General features: G+C 43.5%; 1 protein-coding gene and 1 long non-coding RNA gene across 2 annotated transcripts; one reads left to right on the plus strand and one right to left on the minus strand.

Annotated features, from left to right (window-relative positions):
- The first annotated feature begins 3,595 nt into the window (after positions 1-3,595).
- Positions 3,596-4,015, plus strand: LOC127604351 (uncharacterized). The gene is made up of 2 exons (XR_007963284.1): positions 3,596-3,692; positions 3,867-4,015. It is a non-coding gene; the product is annotated as an uncharacterized LOC127604351 (long non-coding RNA).
- A 10,617-nt stretch (positions 4,016-14,632) lies between these two features.
- Positions 14,633-20,403, minus strand: LOC127604981 (protein Hook homolog 1-like). The gene is made up of 5 exons (XM_052072438.1): positions 20,374-20,403; positions 17,849-18,041; positions 17,406-17,473; positions 16,908-16,967; positions 14,633-14,641 (listed from the first exon to the last, which is right to left on the minus strand). Exons 1-5 carry the CDS (start codon positions 20,401-20,403, stop codon positions 14,633-14,635), a joined length of 360 nt encoding a protein of 119 aa, XP_051928398.1.
- Between the last annotated feature and the right edge of the window lie 1,585 nt (positions 20,404-21,988).

The raw sequence follows: 21,988 nt of genomic DNA on the forward strand, positions 1-21,988 counted from the left end.
GCTTCTGCAGCCGAGGATTGGACGGTCAGGGTCCCCACCTTTGGCTGCCGCCCAGCTCACATTGCACCCGACCCCTTTGGCCCCTCTCATGGGTGGTGAGCCCATGGGAAGGGGGACCCACGTTGCCTCTTCGGGCTGTGCCCGGCTGGGCCCCATGGGTGTAGGCCCGGCCACCAGGCGCTTGCCAACGAGCCCCACCTCCAGGCCTGGCTCCAGAGGAGGGCCCCGGTGACCCGCGTCCGGGCAAGGGAAACCTTGGTGCATATATTTTACTCATCATAAGGGGTCTTTGAGCCGTGCTTTGTCTGGCCCCTCACCTATAGTCAATAATCCACAGTTTTCAATCGACGTTCTCTCTCATCGCAGTCCTTAATTTTGGCATCCTGCTGGATGGTTGTATGAGGTTGTGATCAGATTCCTCACAGGACGAAGCGAAAAAGAGCTGTCTGCTTCCTTCACATTGGAGATCCTGAGTTTTTCATTCCCCGTTGCTGCACAGTGTACCGTATTTTCACGACTATTCGACGCATCGTACTAATGGCCGCAGTCTCAGTAATGCGTGACATTTCTGTATTTTACACATACACAGGACGCATCGTACGAATGGCCGCAGTTTTACAGTGGTAAAACATACGCCAGCTTAAACATACGGCATGCATGCGCGCACTCTAACACGTTAGCTTGAAGCATACGGTAGCATGCCAAGACATACAGATAAGATTAAAACACGTTTTTAAAAAGGCAACGAAAGCAGAACTGAGTTTGGGTGTATTTTATTTAGCCATCGTACAATGTTCTCACGTTTTTCGATCAATCATCACCCAGAAATCCATCAAAGTCCTCATCCTCTGTATCAGAAGCAGAGGACTGCACATCTCGGTTGTCATTGAATGCATCACATGCTAGTGTGAGTTGCTACGCATTGCCGAGCGGAAAGAAGGAGTAGCAACAGCAAAGTCAACATTTCTCTCGTGTGAAGCTTTCCCACATTTGAAAGTAAAGAACAGAGCGAAACATGGTGGCAGCGCGTGTGTGTGTAGAAAGAATTGAACAATTGTGCAAGTACCGTAATCCATCAAAAACGCCGCGTTCCCTCTCGTTGTTGCGTATTGTGGCGTAACTCGCCAAGCGCTGCCTCTCACTCTTTGTAAAATTGTGTTTGCCACCGATCATCCATTGTTCCCATGCCGTTTGCAACTTTACTTTGAACGCCCGGTTGATGCCAATGTCCAGCGGTTGGAGTTCTTTAGTCAAGCCTCCGGGAATAACGGCAAGCTCAGAGTTCATTTGCTAGACTTGTTTTTTCACCGCTGCTGTGAGATGGGCACGCATGCCAAAAGCATAACCGGTGGCTTTAAGTTTGAAATGAGCTTCGTAGGCGTGTCTTTTTGTCGAATTTATTTTCAGGGGTTCTTAGAAACCAAAACCGGAGTTGTTTTGCAACAATGCACATTGCCACACTCTATACAAGTGTTGGTACTGGCTTGAGGCGTCCACTTACACGCCCACCCTTCACCATTGGCGGACTAGCTTGCCTGTCCTCTCTCTCTCTCTCTCTCTCTCTCTCTCTCTCTCTCTCTCTCTCTCTCTCTCTCTCTCTCTCTCTCTCTCTCTCTCTCTCTCTCTCTCTCTCTCTCTCTCTCTCCCTCTCCATATATGTATATATACACGCCCACCCTTCCCTGATTGGCCGACTTCTCTCCCGCATGCCTGGCCACAGTCACTTCCGCCTTTTCTCTATATAAACAGCGTGTCGGCTGTCAGTCAGATTTTGGAACTCAGCGCATATAAAGGACGCTCCGCACCATAAGGCGTCCTGTCCATTTTGGAGAAAATTTAAGACTTTTAATGGCGCCTTATAGTCGTGAAAATACGTTACATGTTGTGTAAAGTGGTTAGAAGATGAGAGAGGAAAAACTTGATTGAAGTCTCCACCGAGCGGTATGTGGGAACCAGAATACTGAAATTGTATTCTTGCGATCACAAGATGGGGTATAAGGTTACGATACCAGGGTTATAATCGTTTTTGAGTTTTCATTAGAGAATAACCTGCAAAATCCAAACTATTTCATGTACAAATCGATAAATGATTGTTTTTGGCAAACAATCATTCACTTTAAATATTATGGGTCAAACACGAGTCGCTGCGGGTATGAGTGGTACATTCGCCTGACTTGTGTGCGGGCGGCGTGGGACCTGTTCCCACTCACTGACGGTGTCCATCTCTATGTGGCCTGCGACTGACAGGCGACCAGAATCAGGATAAACTGTACATACAAAATGGGACAAAATTCATAAACTTTTTACGTGCAGATATTTTTTTTACATGAGTCCTTTTCCCCCCAAAAAACGAACACAAATATTTGTCCTGAATAACATTGCTCTACGGAATCGAGCTCTAAGCTTGGACAATACTACTCACGAGAAAATAATGATGATAGAAACGAACAAATAAGGCCGTGAATGCATTCGGAACATTTCCAGCAACTGTAAATATGCTCCAGTATTATTTGCTTGCTGCCCCGAATGATAAATGTGTGTTATGCAGTTGAGATAATGTAACGACACATGATGACACAACACATCCTTTTGACAAGAGAGTTTTCGGGTAAGCACCATTGTTCATGTTCCATATATAATCATCAAAGCGGAGCTTTTTAATATTCAGCCGATGGAAGTGGGTGTATGGCATAAGTGGAAGACCGGTGGGACACTTTGTCATTAATGTGCCCATTGCTGTTCTCATACGCCTAATGACATCACTCTCAGACGGCATGCTTGGAGCTCGACTGCGGGGAGCCTCAAACGACTGCCGAAGCCGACGCTTGCTTCCCATCATCAATTATGTCGTCGCACTCAAAAAAACAGAAGCCTCTAGATAATGTCTTTCATGGTCCAACAATCTTACGGGGCTTGCCTCCTGCCTGGACTTGAAATGGGCAAATTAATAGTCTCTTTGAATCAAATGGTCATTACACCCCTCGATGCCTTAATATCAGAATGCGGGAGTGTTGGCATCCTGGGTCTTACTGCTGATGGAAAATAGATCATAGAATTACACTTGAAGGGAAAACTGTTAGAAAGGGGCTGCCGAGACGTACAATGACATTCCTCGCCCACACAAACTCTTTTATTCATGTATCTTTTGTTTTTCCTCATAGTTCCCTCTGCCATGTTTTGGAAAGAACTAACCGGAAGTGGGCAATTTACTAGATTTGCCGGTCCGTCATTCGTCAGAGACCTGGGCACCCCCTCCATGATCGTCTTCAGCCCGTCAGTCGGTCATGCCATTTTAACTGGTCTTATACCAGTTCACTCCTCCTGTCCCATGTAAATCCACTTCAATTCAGCTACGACTCTAAGTTTCACGTTTTCAGGTGAAGTTTGGCATTAACTTGGAATTTTTTTTTTTTTTGAGAATGGACACTACAGCTTGCTGTTTACTTTCAAACTTGGCTCGTAGCGCACATACGCACATTTTGAGCATGAGCTCTGATCCACTGGTGAAAGGACACTTTGATCAAAGGCATTACTAAAAATGTTATTTGTCTGACATCCATGCAAGACTCTTAACTCTTTCATTCCACAAGACATACTTGTACGTCTAAGTCTTTTTTTTTTTTGCGTCATAGAGAGGAGGAGGGTCTGATGCAATCTGTGAATGAGAATAAGCTGTTTGCATTGTTAATCATGTAAAAAAGTGACCAGTAGGTGGCAGTGGTGCCTCACGTGATTGAAATACATGTTTTTCTAAAACCTCTTTTCTCCGTTTTTTGCCCAGGAATCGCCATTTCCATGAAACCTAGCCATTTTGTAATGCTGATTGCTGAAGAATGGAAAAAGGCATTTTTTTCTGCTGAAAGAAGAGAGTCCAACCTATATTTTGGTAGGCTCCATGTTTATATAGCATTAGGACCAAATATTCTGTGGGCCTTGCAAGATCAGTCAAAATCCAGTAAAACGCTGGGATTGAGTGGGTTGCTCCAGTGAAAATGGCTGGGATTGATTGAGTTAATTTAATTGTAAATTTCCCCAGTGTGGGACAAATAAAGGATATCTTATCTTAAAAACCATTTAAAATAAGTTCATGTAAAAGTGGTCCAGCTATACAATACAATACAATACATGCTGATTTATATAGCGCTTTCACAACAGCGGCAGCTGTAACAAAGCGCTTTACAAAACAGTTAACATGAAGTAAAATAAACACAACACATAGCATAAAACACGGACAGTCGTGCAGTCCTAACCACTTTTCCGTCACACGCTTTGTTGTTTGAAGCAGTTTGAGATGAAAGAGGAGAGAATCAAAGTGTCCTTTAACCAGTGGATCAGAGACATCATGCTCAAAATGTGCACACGTCGGCTACAAGCTAAGTTTCAAAGTCAACAAGAAGCTGTAGCATCCATTGACGAAAAAAGAGATTGGTTCACTTCTCCTGTCCCATGGAAATCCAATTCAATTCCAAGCGGCGACTCACGGTTCCAAATACGCATCGGCGCTCTTCGCCAACGCTCCTCTCTCCTCATCCTCAACTTCAGCGGCCATCCATCCAGCCGCACCAACGCCAACTGTCCAACAGCGCTGACATAGCCACTGAACAAAGCGGGGTTGTGAAAAATGCTGCCCATTACTGGCGCAAAAAACACAAGCGCCCCAGGTCTGTCCAGCACCGACAGTCAATGGCGCCGACATTTCTCCCAATCAAAATCTGTGCTGGTACAGGCGTGCTGCCGAGAAGGCGCAACCACCAAGCACAGATACTGCTCCTTTGACGAATGTCGTGGCCAAAAAGTGCTGAAAACAGTCCATATCAGGTCCACACAATGAAACAACAAACAACATGTGACAAAACAAAAGACAAAAACAACAAAAAAGAACAAAATAGCAAGGCTCTTGAAGACCACTTGCCGAAGGCTGCCTACTCGGGCGCCATCTTGGGAGAAAAAAAAAGCCCATTTTTTTTAACCCTATACTTTATATATTTTAAACCCTATAACCCATTCTAACTCTTCAAAACTTCATGAAAAAAGATTCGCTTCATACTCAAAGCAGTCACATTGAGAAAGACATTCATACATTTTTGTTACATTTACAGCGCTTTGTAGTTACAGAGGAAAAGTGACCACCAAGCACGCACACACAGATGGATACAGAAGTAATTGAACATCAATGACATTGTCATCGATAATAATAAGACAACAAAAAGGAAAACATTGCAAGCTGCACCTCTACCAGTTACAAAAGCACTCCTCTGCTGTTCTCTTCCTGTGGTAAATTGTATTCGTCGGTCCGTGAAATGGGCCCGTGTGGAAACGCCGCTTATTTCGGCAGAACAAATTTTCTGCAATACGTAACACCGAGCCGCGTTTGTTAATCATTTCCCTGTCGTGTGGCGAGGGTGGCGGTGGCCCCCATTGGCCACCACTTAGCTCCGCCTATGGTGGTACCAGAAAGGACATCTGATGCAAAATTACTGCAATAATTGGACGTTTTTCTGAAATGAGTACCTAACAAGAGAACACATTGTTATCTTTAGAGAGGCAGAATTGTTGTATTCGGCATGTCAAATGCAGATCTTTGGTGTACTAAATGTCTGACATAATTTTAATATACAGGGTGACCCAAAAAAACGGGCCTTGTGTACACTTGACATGTGATTTCTGACTTGATGTGATATCTCCTTTATTTCTTCACCGATTGCCCTTATTTTACAGGACATGGCAGAATCAATGACCGTGAGTACACCGAGACCCCAGTGGGAGCTTGGACAAAGAATACACTGTGTTAAATGTTACTACAAGACAGGCTCGTTTAAGAAAACCCAGGACAGTTTCACGTGTCAGTTCGAATGTGAAAAGGCTCCATCCAAAAGCAGAATTCAGAACTGGGTGGATCACTTCGAGAAGTATAGGACCGTGGAGAACTTCAACGCTGCCAGTGAGTTCTCACACACCTGAAACCTGTCCCGATGTTGGTTGAAAGAGAACTTCGGAGGCCGAGTGATCAGTCTCAAGATTTTGAGTGGTCAGGTTTCAAGACGATGCATAGCACGGAGTCAGCCCTGTTACGCGTTTCTAATGACATCCTCCTGGCAAATGACTCTGGAGACCACGTGTGTCTGGTTTTATTGGACTTAACTGCAGCATTTGATACAGTGGATCACAGTATTCTGCTGACTCGTTTGCAGCACTTGGTGGGCATTGGCGGGAGTGCTCTTGATTGGTTTAGGTCCTATCTAGCTGACAGGACCTTTTGTGTCAGCCTTGGCTGCTCTGAATCACGCACTGCTCCCCTGTCATGTGGTGTTCCACAGGGCTCAATTCTGGGGCCTCTGCTGTTCTCGCTGTATCTGCTCCCATTGGGTTCCATCTTAAGGAAACATGGTATTCCTTTCCACTGCTATGCAGATGACTGCCAGATCTATGTCCCACTGAGCAAGAAAGACACCTTCTCATTAAGGCCACTCCTATCCTGTCTGGAAGAAATCAAAACCTGGATGGCACAAAATTTCTTGAAGTTCAACGAAAAGAAGACAGAGGTGATATTGTTTGGCCCCAGTGGACCTTGTACATTCCATCCTGTAGACTTGGGCCCCCTATCTCCTTATCTGAAATCAACGGTCTCAAACTTGGGACTTAAACTGGACAGTGATTTCAAACTCGATCGGCAAATTGGTGCCGTTGTTAAATCCAGCTTCTTTCACCTAAGACAGCTGGCCAAAATAAAACCTCTCCTCTCACATGAACACTTTGAGACAGTAATTCATGCCTTTGTCACATCCCGGCTCGATTACTGCAACGCCATGTACTTTGGAGTCAGCCAGTCCTCCATCAAGCGCCTTCAGCTGGTACAGAATGCCGCTGCTCGCCTCTTGACTGGTACTCGTAAGAGGGAGCATATAACTCCTACTTTGGCATCCCTTCACTGGCTCCCCATTCATTTTAGAATTATTTTTAAGATCCTCCTCTTTGTTTTCAAATCTCTGAATAATCTCGCGCCACCTTACCTCTCTGAGCTCATACGCCCCTACACCCCTGCCCGGCGCCTCAGGTCTGTGGACCAGTCTTTGCTAGACGTACCAAGAACTAAACTGAGGCTCAGAGGGGATCGAGCCTTTTCTGTTGCTGGTCCATCTCTCTGGAATGACCTCCCACTGAACATTCGGCAAGCCTCCTCGCTGCCCATCTTTAAAGCCCTCCTCAAAACTCACTTGTATTCTTTGGCGTTTGACTCAGCATGACTTAGATTTGCTATTGGTTTTACTGCTTGGTGCTTTCTACCGCCTTATTACTTATTACTTATTACTGATTCGTCTTACTGTTTATTGTATATGTTAAATCGCTCCATGTACAGCACTTTGTATGCAGCGATGGCTGTTTGAAAGTGCTCTATAAATACTGTTGACTTGACTTGACTTGACTTGGTCACCCCATAGCCCGGACCTAAGCCCCCCAGATTTTTTTCTTTGGGGCTATCTTAAGGACAGAGTCTATGCAGGGAAACCCAGAACCATCACGGAACTCAAGAAAGCCATCAGGGAAGAGATGAGAGCCATTACCAATTCAGTCTCTAAGAACGTCATGGACAACTTCGTGCTGCGCCTCAAGAAATGCACGGAGCTAAATGGAGGCCATGCTGTAGAACGGAGAAAAACAGGCCAAAGACCCTAGTGTTTTGATGTGATGTTTTGAAAATAATAAACTAGTTATGGCCAAAGTTTCATTCCATTCGGAGAAAACAATAAGAAATGAGGCCTAATTAGAGTTGGGGCCCGTTTTTTTTGGGTCACCCTGTATTTGCATAATAATAATAATAAGTGTTGCTGACGGTGTAGTGGTACACTCTCCTGATTTGTGGGTGGGCAATGTAGAATTTATGGGTTTGATATGTTTCACTATGAAGGATGAACCACATTCAGAAAAAAAACTTGAAAACACCTTCATAGGTTTTACACGCGCAATCATTTTCCTGATACCAAAAGGAAAGATATCTGAAAACACCTGTCCTTAGCACGTGTCAAATTCACACCCACATAAAAAGGTAAAGACTTGGTCAACAAGCTGCTGATTGTCCTTTCAATTACAGCTTGATGGAATGTAGACAGCATGCACTGTTGGCCCTAGAGTAGAGAATTGTATCGCCTCTGAAAAATGATCAGTCCCCCCGTTATATCTCAACTAGTCAAAGACCTCACTGCAGGAGTGGATAAGATGATGGGGAATTAGGTATCCAGACAGTATGCTTCTCATGTTATCTTGTGCGCTATTATTGTTTATGGAATTCCCCATTCTATTTTACTGGAAATTCCAACAAACCAAACCCTGCACCTCTGCATTGTGAGGCAAACATACCAACCAGTTGCTCAGCATGTTACATGATATTCATTAGACAGTAATTGCATTAAAATTTTAATCTTTTTAATTATAAAAAGGGTAAATATCACTTGTCTCGTGTAAAATATATTACATTATATATTTTTTGGGGGGGGGGGGGAAATTGCATTAGTCAAACTACGGGTATGTGGCTTGTACGTCGCGTACAAGCGGTGCACTAAAATTAATATATTGAATCATTTATATTTCCTGGATATATCCACAAAAGTAACATATTGATACTGGAAGGCATCAATTCTTTCCAATCTGTTAAACTCGAGATATATTCGAGTTCCATCGCAAAATTCTGTGTGTGAACTCACTTTGCGTGTACTGTACTCCCTCCATCCACGGTGCCACACTGCCGCCAAGCGGCCAATACGCGCTACAGCAAGAACAACTGCTATTTGTTTTTATTGACACCATCCATCCATCCATCCATTATCTGATTGCCTTATCCTCATGAGGGCCGCGGGCACGCTGGAGCCTATCGTAGCTGTCTTCAGGCAGACACCCTGAACTGGCCGCCAGCCAATCGCAGGGGACACAGACGAACAACCATCCGCACTCACAATCGCACTTGAGTTAAATTTTGTTGCATCTGCACCATAGAATGTGACTGTTCTGTTTTGTGACTCTTTTATGCACCAAAAATAAAGTAGACTCGAGTCCATCAAAACAAGCCGTGCACGTCTATTTTTCACACAACGACCTGCTTGGACTGTGAATCAGCAAATGGCTCATTAAATCAGATGCTGCTTAGATTGCGTCGCCGACACATGCAAATATCTGGTGCAATTTGAAAGGTGAAACGTCATTTCCTGTTACATGACGTCATTTCAGCGGACTGTGTATATTTTAAAGCTGTGGTGTCGAACACATGGCCCGCGGGCTGGAACCGGCCCCCAAAGAGATTTGATCAGGCCCGCAGGATCATTTAAAAGTGAAAAAAATGTATAAAAGACACGGAATGAATATTTTTAATACTGTGCAATTCATGGGGTATCCGCTAGGGGGACACACTGTTTTGATGAGAGAAGAAGACAACAGCAGTCTCAGTCTGTCACTGAGACAGACCCAACACAGCAGACGCTACCAAGGATATGTGAATACTTTATTCTTTACACATTTAATAATAAAATAAATAAAAATAACATTTCACTCTCCTTAGTTTGTAAAGTGGAGGCGGGGATAAAATTTTGAATTTTTTTTTGCACGTTTAAATGGTTTGAAAATTACTTTCTTCATAAATGTCATTTTATCTTCAAGTGCATTACGATATTTTTCAATTCCAATTACTTGTTCAAGTTTTGTGCCTTTGTTCAATCAGTGGGATCAGTTGTAATGCATATATGTGAATGATAAAAGTCAATTGCATCTTTGTCTAAGGAAATCTAAGGAGCTTCATGAAATGTTTTGTCAAAGATCTTTTTATTAAATTTCAACATGTTCCTAATGTTCTTGTGCTTCTTTAGACCAAAACAAAGGAAAGACATATTATTTTACCTTTTATTATTTTACCTTATGTTAACTGTTTTGTAAAGCGCGAACATGTATTGTATTGTATTGTATTGTATTTTGGTTATTTATAGCAGAGTATGGTAGGATTTTAATGGTCCGGCCCACTTGACATCTACCGAGGCCGTATGTGGCCCACAATGTGAAATGAGTTTGACATCCCTGCCCTAAGGGAACATGGAAGAAAAAAGAAACTTTACGTTCCCTCGCAAAGATTTTCATTCCCTCATAACGTTTTGCGTTCACTCACAAAGATTGTGCGATAACGCAACCTTTTTTGGTGTTTGTTTTGTGTGTTTGTTTTTATGTAAGGGGACTTTTTTTAAAAATGCGCGTTTTTGTACTTCCGGGTCAGCTTGGCTAATGTCGGCTCTCATGCGCGGCTGATTGAGAGACGACAGTACATTGGGGAAGGAGAGAATTGTGGAGGAGGACTTGGACACTGTAATTAAGCTCAACTACAGATTTTATGTCTTTGTATTTCAAGCAATTTCAATGTAAAAGTCTATTAAACTCGCCATCCATGTTGTTTTCAGTTACCCTCGAGATGACACACAACTACATCAACGCACATTTAAAAAAGAAAAAAGCTTGCATCTCACCCCTTGCAATGAAAAAAAGTTTGGATTATCATCTTTGCGAGGGAATGCAAAGGGTTTTTTTTTCTTCCATGTCCCCTTCGGGGCTTCATAGGACGAGTTGGTCTGATGGATGTATTTTTGTTTTTCTTTTTGTTTTTGCTTTAGTTTCACGTCTCTCAGTTTTTACCCTTTTGATTTATAATAACCTTGTGGTGGAATGCGGTCCTGTGTTGTCGTTAATTTGACCGCATTCAAACTCTACGCAAGTCGCCATGGAAAACAAGTTTCATGGCTTGTTCGAGTATCACACCGAGGTTACTCTGTCTCACTAAAGTCGTGTACTGCCAGTTTGTTAGAGTGCTGTTATTAAATTGCCATGCTCTTGTCTGCATGACCTGCCATGAATAAAAAATCTGTTTACTGTATATTGTACACCACCCCTTCTCAAATACCATCTGCCGTCCCGAAATTTGCTGTGCTTACAAACTCTCGAAATAGACCTCCCCCCGATTGGCTCCAAAGGAGACTCGATTCCATATCATCCTGACAGCCTAATCGCTGTTCACTCTCTTGACTTATTGCCGTTTTCATTTCCTCCGCACAGATATTACACAGTAGGCAGCTTTCTAAAATGCCGAATAGCATATCTTCCTTTTGAGAGAGTGTTGAGGAATGGGAGCTGTCAATTTGCTCTTGGCCCTTCCTTGGTTACAGATTCTTTTATCTCTCTATAAGGTGGAAGAAGACCCAACACCACGTAGTCTTTTCTTCAGTTTATCACAACGCAACACGCATCGATTCGGGCTCCTGTGAGTCTCAGATTTCATCAGGAAGCCCCGAAGAAACACATTCATGAGATTATATAGAGACAATATGATAATGAGAGGCGCGGAGGTACGCCTCTCATGCAAATCCCGAACCAAAGAAAGTAACATGTCATCTGACCCGGTGTGGCCGGAGGAAGCCAGGAGCGGTGAGGTGAGACCAGACCACCACTACCCCCCATTTGGTGCGATGGCAGGAACACAGATACCTGAGATAACAGCTCCTCTAAAACATGTCCCGTGGAGGGGGGCCCCAGAAGTGGTGGGGGTCGAGGGCACTAAAGTTGATTGTAATAACATTGAGCAGGAAATACCTTCAACCGCATTGTACATTGTTTCTTTCAGTGTCTGAACAAACACAACCAACAGGAAGGAACAACACCATAACCAAGTAAAAAGCAGAGATAAGGAAGATCAAGCAAAGTTCGATCTTGATATGATGACAAAGTACAGACCACTGCTGCTGGTCACAGATCTTGAGATTAGGGTTCCTCTTTGAGGGCACTTGAGAGCCTTCAGGGACTTTTATGAGGTGGTGGAGGCAAGAAAACCCTTGGGGGGCTGTTAATTAACCAAAGGGAAATGGGCTCTAAACTTCACAGTACATTCTTTGTTTTAACTACTTCAGCAGATTTTCAGTAGAGAGACTAGTGTCAATAGTTCTCATACCAAGATGAAATTCATCAACAATGTTCTACTACTACTTCTAGCGGAATAATTCCTTAACAGAGAGCATAGTTAACATCGCGTCGTTGTACAGTATATTTCAGGTACAGTGGAATGAATTCATTGTGAAGACAATGATGAACGACAGAAATCACCGGCCGCGGTTTCTTTCGCTCATCCATTTTGTAACGTGTTACTGTCAGCTACAAAAATCAAAAGATTATTATTAACTAACACTGACAATAAAATTCCTTTTCATATGTCAAACTCAAGGCCTGTGGGCTGAATCCGGTACTTCATTCGAAATTAGGCGGCCCACCAAACCTGGTGAACATGCTGTACATGGATCAAAAAGAATACAACAAACAATAAAACAAATTAACAACGAATACAGGAGAAAGCACAAAAACAGTCAAACAAAAAAAAAAATCAAGTCTCATGTCAATCTCAAAAGCCAAAGAATAAAAATCAGTTTTTGATGGACCAGCAATAGAAAAGGCTCGATCCAATCTGAGTATCCGCTTAGTTCTCGGTACTTCTAATAGCGACTGGTCCACAGACCTGAGGCACGAGGTGCGTAGGGGCGGAGGAATTTCAAAGAAGTAAGGTGGGGCGAGGCCATTTCAAGATTTGAAAACAAGTAATAGAATCTTAAAAAGAACTCGATAGTCAGAGATGGAGAACACTGAGTGGGAACAGGTCCCACGCCGCCCGCACACAATTCAGGCGAATGTACCACTCAGACCCGCAGCGACTCGTGTTTGACCCATAATATTTAAAGTGAATGGTTGTTTGCCAAAAACAATCATTTATCGGTTTGTACATGAAATAGTTTGGATGTTGCAGTGTATTCTCTAATGAAAACTCAAAAACGATTATAACCCTGGTATCGTAACCCTATACCCCATCTTGTGATCGCAAGAATACAATTTCAGTATTCTAGTTCCCACATACCACTCGGTGGAGACTTCAATCAAGTTTTTCCTCTCTCATCTTCTAACCACTTTACACAACATGTACACTGTGCAGCAACGGGGAATGAAAAACTCTGGATCTCCAATGTGAAGGAAGCAGACAGCTCTTTTTCACTTTGTCCTGTGAGGAATCTGATCACAACCTCATACAACCATCCAGCAGGATGCCAAAATTAAGGACTGCGACGAGAGAGAACGTTGATTGAAAACGGTGGATTATTGACAGTGGATTTTTGACGGGCTCATTTTTTTTTCTTTGTCGGCCCCTGTGCCATGCTGCTGAATTTTTATTTTCATTCTTCGTGACCAGGGGTTCACTTTGGACTGTGGAGTCAAGTTCAGCATTCGCTTCAATGATATTTGGCGCCATCTAGCGTCGTGAATGGGTATGTCTCGACCAGCCTTCCTCAACTGGCGGACCGCGATCCACGACCGGGCCGCCGACCTCCTCTGTCCGGACCCTCGGCAAATTGTATAAAACAATAAATTATAAACTGATTTTTACGTTATACTTTTTATACTTTTGGACTATAATCTGCGAATTACTGCGACCGCTTGCTAAAATTATCCGTTGTATTCTTTGCGTGCACCAACAGATGTATTGCAGAGGACCGCAGCAGCGCGACTGTGTGTGTATAATGTTTGACTAACTGGAGACCCTGGCTGAGCAGGGCATGTCGGCGATAACGATGCGCTGATTGGCTCCACTGAACTTAAGATGTGCCCATACATAAGCGTACACAGACAATTAGACAAGATGAATCGCGGGAGGTTTCGATTGTGTGCAGTTTTGCTCCCGTCTAACCGGGGATCTTTGCAGCTGTTTAACAGCAGAACACCGCAACATGGTAAATGAACATCACAATGGCGTCCTCAAATAATATTTGCATGCCTCAGACATTGCATTCACCTTTAGTGGAAGAACAGCATTGCACATTCCTGTGCTCCCTTGTGTCAGTATTTAAAATGGTTCTTAAGTCCTCTTCTGATATATTTTTCAGTGATTTCAGAGGGGATGTCAAAAGGGGAATTGTACAAATGAAAAGGATATTTTTGTTTTCATGTTTAGTATTTATTTTGGTAAAATGAGTATTTTATTTTTGTTCAATTAAGGGAAAAACGGACAACTCCTGTTTTAAAAAGTTAAAATAAAAATGTCGTATTTCCCTACATTTTCCTCTAAAAGTATAAAACTCTTGTGTAAAATACAAGACAGAGATGTGTTCCTCGAGCCGGTCCTTGGCCTCAAGGACCGGCTCGAGGACCGAGGGGCGGTCCTTGGCCTCATTTTAAATTATTTAATTTTTTGCAGCATTTGTTTACCATTGTAAGTATATGTTGTTGTTTGTGTTTTTATCATATGCAATTTAATAAGTAGACCCTCTCAGAAGTCGAAATTTGGGACTCTCTCAATCCATAATGGCACTCATACTTTTCTGATCAGCGAGTCCCGGTAAACTGTAAAATTATCCCTCAGAGATTACCGTTTTTTCTGCAGTCAGTGATTGACTTCTATGCAAAGTCATTTCTCAACTTGTCTTCCGTGCCATGTCATGCCTGCTGAGTGTTGATTTACTTCACATTAAGAAACTACAGAACAACTTTTGTGTCTTGGAATTCAACCCAAATGGCTGCTTCAAAACAAAATGGCAGACTTCACTTTCAATTTTGGACATGGGTTTTTAAGACTTTTTCATTCGCCCTGTTATGACACACATGTCAAATTTATGTCGATCCTACAAATTGGTTTCTAGGACTAATGTTTTTTAAAAGCCGCAGAGGATTTTCACCAGAAGACAAAATTGTTTACAGGCATGCTGTAAACACCCTCTCACCCCTTGCAAACTGTTCTCTTCTTTTGAATTCCCCCATCTCTCATTAATTTCAGACCTCATCATTAAATCCAAGACTTCCTCCTGTCAGCTTGATCCCCTCCCCACAGTTCTGGTCAAATCCTGCCTACCCTCTCTGTTTCCCTTCATCTCAGCCATTATCCATTCCTCTCTGTCAACTGGAATTGTTCCTGTGCTCTTCAAAACTGCAGCTGTCACCCCAATCCTGAAAAAAAATGGTTCAGATCCCAATGACTTCAATAACCTACGCCCCATTTCCCATCTTCCCTTCATCTCGAAAATTCTGGAGAAAACTGTCGCCTCTCAGCTCCACTCCCACCTCACCGACAATAGTCTTTATGAACAATTCCAGTCCGGCTTCCGTCCCCGTCACAGTACTGAAACAGCCCTCATAAAAATCACAAACAATCTTCTCATGGCAGCAGACTCTGGCCTTATCTCCATCCTAATCCTCCTCGACCTGAGTGCAGCCTTCGACACAATCTCTCACCCCATCCTCCTCAATAGACTCTCTACCATAGGCATCACCAACACCCCTCTACATTGGTTCCACTCATATCTCACTGGCCGCTCTCAGTTCATTCAACTTGATTCTTTTACTTCACAATCCCTCCCCGTTTCTTCTGGTGTTCCCCAGGGTTCTGTCCTCGGTCCGCTCCTCTTCATTGCCTACCTCCTTCCACTCGGAAACATTTTCCGCAAATTTGGCTTACACTTTCACTGCTTTGCGGATGACACCCAGCTCTATCTCTCCAGCAAACCCGACGCTTCTCTCCCACCCTCGTCCCTCTCTCACTGTCTCTCAGAAATCAAATCTTGGTTCACCCACAATTTCCTCAAGCGAAACAGCAATAAAACTGAACTCCTACTCGTCGGTACCAAATCCACTCTAAACAAAGCCGACAGTTTCTCCCTCACAATTGATAATGCCACTATATTTCCTTCCCCCCAGGTGAAGAGTCTGGGTGTCATCCTTGACAGTTCACTATCCTTTCACTCCCACATCAATAACATTACCCGGTCCGCTCATTTCCACCTTCGCAATATAAACCGCCTCACTCACTCCGCACACCACCGCTATCCTTGTTCACAGTCTCGTCACTTCCCATATTGACTACTGCAACTCACTCCTCTTCGGTGTCCATCAAAAATTCCTCCATAAACTTCAACTTGTTCAGAATTCAGCAGCCCGGATCATCACGAGAACCCCCTCCTTCCATCATATCACCCCCGTCCTCCGACAGCTCCACTGGCTTCCTGTCAACCTTAGAATCAACTTCAAAATACTTCTCTATACATTCAAAGCCATCCATAACCTTGCGCCCCCCTATCTGTCAGATCTTCTTCAAATCTCCATTCCCTCTCGCTCACTCAGGTCCTCATCCTCCCTCCACCTTTTTCTACCCTCTGCCCGTCTCAGTACAATGGGGTGCAGAGCCTTCAGTCGCTCTGCCCCCAAACTCTGGAACTCACTTCCTCCCAACATTCGTAATATTGACTCTCTTTCCTTATTCAAAACCCAGCTCAAAACCCACCTCTTCAGACTTGCCTACCCGCCTTTAATCTTTCTTTCTTTATTTATTATTTTATCTGTGTTTTACTATTGGTCTTGGCTTTACAGTGTCCTTGAGTGTTGTGAAAGGCGCTTACAAATGTGATGTATTATTCATTCATTCATTCATTCGTTCATCTTCCTAACCGCTTGATCCTCACTAGGGTCGCAGGGGGTGCTGGAGCCTATCCCAGCTGTCTCCGGGCAGTAGGCGGGGGACACCCTGAATCGGTTGCCAGCCAATCGCAGGGCACACAGAGACGAACAACCATTCGCAATCACACTCACACCTAGGGACAATTTAGAGTGTTCAATCAGCCTGCCATGCATATTTTTGGAATGTGGGAGGAAACCGGAGCACCCTGAGAAAACCCACGCAGGCCCGGGGAGAACATGCAAACGCCACACAGGGAGGCCGGAGCTGGAATCGAACCCGGTACCTCTGCACTGTGAAGCCGACGTGCTAACCACTGGACTACCGGATGTATTATTATTATTATTATGCTGAGGACCCCTACAAAAGTGATTCCAGTGCTTGAACCTCCTATACCAATAGCACTGACCTGCTGTTCCAGGTCCCCAGACAGCTCTGCTTTTCTGCACATGGTATCTCTAGCTAAGAGCTGTAAAAAGAAAAAAAAGAAGAAATGTAAGTGATGTGGGCGGCCCGGTAGTCCAGTGGTTAGCACGTGGGCTTCACAGTGCAGAGGTACCGGGTTCGATTCCAGCTCCGGCCTCCCTGTGTGGAGTTTGCATGTTCTCCCCGGGCCTGCGTGGGTTTTCTCCGGGTGCTCCGGTTTCCTCCCACATTCCAAAAACATGCGTGGCAGGCTGATTGAACACTCTAAATTGTCCCTAGGTGTGAGTGCGAGTGCGAATGGTTGTTCGTCTCTGTGTGCCCTGCGATTGGTTGGCAACCGATTCAGGGTGTCCCCCGCCTACTGCCCGGAGACAGCTGGGATAGGCTCCAGCACCCCCCGCGACCCTAATGAGGATCAAGCGGTTAGGAAGATGAATGAATGAATGAATGTAAGTGATGTCTTCTGGTGCGCGGACCGGACCTCCTGTATGGCTGCCATGACGACGTGCTGCATGGACTCCTCCAGCGTCATCATGATTTGGATGTATTCTGGCAACAAGGAGACGCACACTTATTGGGAGGTTTTACCTTTTGTGTGAGTGTAAGTAGTTCAGATTAGTCGACTAGTCGCGGCTCCTACTGGTGACGATTTGACTAGTAAAATAGACATTTGGGGTAGCCCGAGTGCCCACTTGTGTTTTACTGTTCTCCCGGCATTCCGTAAATGAGTACTTAGACAACCGGTGCTGTCATAGGAGGCCATTAGAGTGAATATAGTCTAAGACCTCCATGCAGCCATGTTGTTAGTCGAAGGGATGCGCTTTGAATCAAAGCGGCCGCAGGAAAAAAAAAAATCTCCCTAACAAATAAACTCAAATGAATGTACCCAGCACAACCCGCCTGAACATGTGGTGAGGACCGCACCTTGCTTGCGCTTGCAGTTGACGGCGCATCCCCGGACGAGTTGCAGCAGCCTGCCCAGCTCCGCGGGGTCTGAGTGCTCGGCAACCAGGGCCACGTCGGGCAGAGGGAAGTTGGAGAGCCTCTGGCCCAAAACCGAGTAGAGTGAGTGAGTTACACAAAGCACAAAATGGTGAACTTTTTCCCCCGCGACAGCCTGGAGACGTGATTACCAATGTTGTGTCCAAGGACCGGCAAGCCAAGGCCAAGGACTTGACTCCGAGGCCAAGGCCAAGGACTTGAAAAATTTTCCAAGGCAAGGCCAAGGACCAAGCAAGGACTTGAGAAATTTTCCGAGGCCAAGGACCAAGGACTAACGACCATGGCGTTTTTTAGTTAAAAAAAAAACGACCATGTATAGTAAGCCGTTTTTAGCCGTAAAAAACGACCATGTTTAGTAAGGCGTTTTTTGCCGAAAAAAAAGACCATGGAGAGTATGGCGTTTTTAGACGAAAAAAACAACCATGTGCAGTAAGGTGTTTTGAGCCGAAAAGAAAGGACCATGAATAGTAAGGCGTTTTAACAAAAATAAAAACGACCATGGATAGTAAGCCGTTTTTAGCCGAAAAAAACGACCATGTTTAGTAAGGCGTTTTTAGCCGGAAAAAAACTACCAAGTATATAGTCAGCCATTTTTAGCCAAAAAACATGACCATTTGTAGTAAGGCGTTTTTTGGGGGGCTAAAAACGCCTTACTATTCATGGTGGGGTTTTTTTGGGCAAAAAACTTACGAAACATGGTCGGATTTTTTTAGGCAAAAAACGGCTTACTATCCATGGTCGTTTTTTTAGGCTAAAAACGCCTGACTATACATGACCGTTTTTTACGCTAAACTTTCTTTACTATACATGGTCGTTTTTTGGGGGCTAAAAATGCCTGACTATACATGGCCGTTTTTACGCTAAACATTCTTTACTATACATGGTCGTTTTTTGGGGCTAAAAACGCCTTACTATACATTGTCGTTTTTTTTTTTTGTTAAAACGCCTTACTATTCATTGTCGTTTTTTTCGGCTCAAAGCACCTTACTATTCATGGTCGTTTTTTTTTCTCAGTATAAATAACACGTACCCTGACTGTTCTCCTCTTTGAATAAAAACACGTCATTCAAGCGTTAGGGAGTGCAAGGGGTTATGATGGAGGGGTGTTGCAAATCATGAAGACCTGCCAAGTGGTATGATAGCATTGTTTTATACATGTCCTCGGCTAGGCCTCAGCTTCAAAATCAGTCCTTGGTCCCTGGCCTTGGAGGCAAGTCCTTGGTCCTTGGCCTTGGCCTTGCCTTGGAAAGTTTTCCAAGTCCTTGGCCTTGGCCTCGGGTTGCCGGTCCTTGGACACAACACTGATAAAAGAGTTCCTGTGCCTCAACACAATACCTCTCATTATTTGCTGTGTACTGGCAAAGTGAATACGGTAATTGTTATTTTCATGCCCTCCATTATTGGTTGGTTGTGAGGAGTGTTGATTTGTATAAAGCTTGGCTTAACCATACTAAATGGGCATATAGCCCTGCTCCCCGTGACCGCCGTGCATGGGAATGGACCTTGGTCTTATTAAAATAAAAAAAGTGGACCTACAACATTTATAGTTGAGGACCACTGGTCTAGACCCCGAATATAAGACGAACCCCACGTCTTATTTCAATGCAAAAAAAAGGGTTATATTCGGGCCAATACGGTACGTTAACAATTGTGCATTTTACTAATCTAAACGTACTCCTATTTACTGTATGTTATCCAGTCCAAGATTAAAGTATATGGATCAAGTGTTGTATCTGAGTAAGTCTGTGCTCAAAGGCAGTAAATAAGAAACACACACACACACCTTCCCCTTATATCCTGCCCACATTTTCAATGAATGCGGTTAGACATTGTTTTCAGGGATGGTTGCTTGTTATTGGTCAGCGGGTAAAAAAGTCAAAGACACGACGTCAGCAAAACATAAGTAGAAAAGAATCTCCTGGATCCCAGTCAGCTGGCCGCCGACTTCGGCTCACAGCAGGGGAGCCTCAGTCGGATGGTGCCACATGACTGGAAGGCAAATCATAACCCACCCACACTGTCTGAATGGAAGATGATAAGGCTTCATTAGCATAAGTGTATTTTCTATTTAAATGGCTGCTAAAACAAAAGGGCAGTTGATTATGTTTCCTTCATCAGGATAGCATTGAAGGCGCCCGCTTCGAGAGGAGCCGCGGATTGTTATTGGTGGCAAGACAATGAAATCCCACGAAGGCAGATGGGAAAAGCTTGACATGAATACAAGGCTGGAAGGACAGATGGATTTTTCCAGGTGGCATCAGCCTGTCCGGCCCCCCACAAAAAGAGCCACGAGACGGATTCACAAAAGAAAGAACCCGACAGTTGGGTCGAGTCTGCTGGCCTTCATCTCAAGAGACGAGAAGCTGGCCACGAGCTCCCTTCACTTTCACAAAAGCCTCCTTCAGCAGTGTAAACAAATATTGACATATTTGACACATTAGACTTACCGCACATGGGGAGACGCTCATTTCAATCATATGGGCTTTACAGTGTGTCTCACTGAGCTGCTTTGAGTTTTCTGCCATGTGCCATTGATGCACTTTGTATGGAAGCACAAGACAGAGCAACACTGACAGTATAGTCGTAGTAGTTCATATTTAAAAAATAATTTAAAGTTTTTATGTGACATTAAAGCAGTGTTCCTCAATTATTTTCTGTCATGCCCCCCCCTAGGAAGAATAAAACATCCCCCCCCCCCAGCCGTGCGACTATAACTAGTATAATTTGTCTATAAAATTGTTATAAGTACACCTCTTTATTGTCAAATGTGCTATATGCACGTGCAACATACAGCACAGATGAAATTTCTTCCTTCTCAACAGACAACAGAAAAAAAGAATATATCCTTATTATTAACGTATAAGAGAATAAAAAAAGAAATATGGACCAACTTAAAACAAAGAATAGCTTCATGAATTGTAACAGAAAGGATTAAAGCTCCAGCAAATCCCAGCTCACTTTGGGCTTGAGGCCTGGTACACCCTGCATTGGTTGCCAGGCAATTGCAGGCCCTAGAAAATTGTTTTTCCAATTTGTGACAGAGATGTGGATGGGCCCAAGTGAGTATTGGGATGGATCACTAAATCTCTGGCATCCCGAATTCCATATGTTTGCATAAACTGTAAAGTTCGACCAAAGTTAAATCAGCAACATTGCGCTCTTGATATTGATTTGTGATTAAACAGTGCCCTCTGCTGGGCAACCATCTTCTTGCAAGAGACGTAGCGATGATGCAAACAGCAAAGGTTGATCAATTGCTTATTGATTTATTGGCAAAAACTTGGCTGACCAAAAATCAAATAAATAAATAAATCCACAGTCAATCACACCTCCAGGCCAAATTACAAGCCACAAGTAATGCTTAGTTTAAGTGAAATCCTGAAAACACTTTTAAAAATTAAAATAACCACAAGTCAAAAATGTTGCCTTTACACTGTATTTTATTTATTTACATTAAATGACTGATATATGTTCACTGAACACCAAAATATGTTTTTCAAATATTTCATGCTTTAAATCTAATTTAGGATTAGGGCCAAATTTGACCCTTTGGGATTTAAAGGTAGCATTTGAGTAGCAGAATTTATAGGGGCCAAATTTGACCCCGTGGGTTCTCCAGGGTTAAAGTAGAGCTATCCACTACAAACCTACGAACGACTCAATTTACACTATCAACATAAACACGTTTAAGGAATTATTAAACAGAATATAATTTAGGTAATCTTAACATGAAAGAATATAATGTTCAAACAAAAAAATGATAAATTAATAATTGAACATAAGCTTACACTTACATCTTCGATGTCACTTTGGCCACTCACTGCACGAAAGCACGAACAAAGTCATGAAATGATCAAAATTCAACGTCACAACAAAACATCAGGAACTAAAACGTCCCGACAAGAAACAAAACACGAAAAGTCACTCAACAATCCGACAAAGACTTACAGAACCCAGGAAACCTAATCCAAGCAAACTGACGAGACAACAAGGAAGACTTAGTCAAGACACACACAAAGGGTTGCGGAAGATGATTGCTTGACGCAAGGGACCCGCATGACA

The sequence above is a fragment of the Hippocampus zosterae genome, chromosome 7 (genome assembly GCF_025434085.1).
Source record: "Hippocampus zosterae strain Florida chromosome 7, ASM2543408v3, whole genome shotgun sequence".
NCBI classification, from domain to species: domain Eukaryota; kingdom Metazoa; phylum Chordata; class Actinopteri; order Syngnathiformes; family Syngnathidae; genus Hippocampus; species Hippocampus zosterae.

Coding starts and splice junctions, on each gene's coding strand:
- LOC127604981 (XM_052072438.1), bottom strand. CDS start 20,403: ATGATTGAAATGAGCGTCTCCCCATGTGCG. Junction 17,474..17,848: donor CAACTGCAAGCGCAAGCAAG/GTGCGGTCCTCA, acceptor CCTTGTTGCCAG/AATACATCCAAATCATGATG. Junction 16,968..17,405: donor TCATGGCAGCCATACAGGAG/GTCCGGTCCGCG, acceptor TTCTTTTTACAG/CTCTTAGCTAGAGATACCAT.